At 45.9% G+C, this 664-nt stretch overlaps 1 protein-coding gene across 1 annotated transcript; it reads right to left on the bottom strand.

The window, feature by feature from the left end:
* Window positions 1-79: 79 nt before the first annotated feature.
* Window positions 80-381, bottom strand: Pmar_PMAR021875 (hypothetical protein; the record flags this gene model as incomplete). The annotated part of the gene is made up of 2 exons (XM_002771384.1): window positions 80-212; window positions 269-381. The coding sequence occupies 2 exons, from the start codon at window positions 379-381 to the stop codon at window positions 80-82; spliced, it is 246 nt and encodes an 81-aa protein (XP_002771430.1).
* Window positions 382-664: the final 283 nt, after the last annotated feature.

The following is a 664-nucleotide window of genomic DNA, read 5'->3' as shown; positions in this document are numbered from 1 at the left end:
AGTATACCTTCCGCAGTGTACTTCGCCATGTGGTCAGAGATGCTCTGAGAATCTACGCACAGCGAAGATTATGAAAGCGTCAAACACAGCAACTCACCTCCTCGTCCCGTCCCTTATCAAGATAGACCTCGGGGAACATCAACCTTAAAGTGCTGGGCTCACTTCCGACAAACTTTTCCACACGGTCCCAATAGTCGGGCTCGCTAGTGTACCTGTGAAGACTCCTTATAAGAAAAGGAAACACTTTCCCCAGTAGTTCACTGCTCACTGATCACAAGCAATGACAGCCCATTTAGTCTTGTCCACTTCGTCAGCTGGCAACAACGTATAGGGAACGCGAACACCAATTTTGGAGAAAAGCTCCTCAGTAGAAGAGGACATTACTTCAGCGACTCGGACTAATACCAACAAACTATCACCACGGAAGAATTGCGAGTCGCAATTTGCGATCAACCTTATTAGAAACTTCTCAGAGAGGGCTAGAGACAAGTTTCCACAGCTTGGCTAGCAAGGCGAATCCTGCGAAGCCTAGCGAGCAGAAAAGAGCATTTTAGAGAGACAATTTATAGAGTTGGGGCAGTGCTGTAATGAATGATCGTATTCCTCAGCCTAGTCCAGAAGTTTCCTCACTAATTATAGATGTTTACATACAAATTCGGGTAGA

Source organism: Perkinsus marinus (genome assembly GCF_000006405.1).
Source record: "Perkinsus marinus ATCC 50983 genomic scaffold scf_1104296962952, whole genome shotgun sequence".
Classification (NCBI taxonomy): domain Eukaryota; phylum Perkinsozoa; order Perkinsida; family Perkinsidae; genus Perkinsus; species Perkinsus marinus.
Note: the sequence above shows the minus strand (reverse complement) of the source record. Positions and strands in the feature narration are given on the sequence as shown.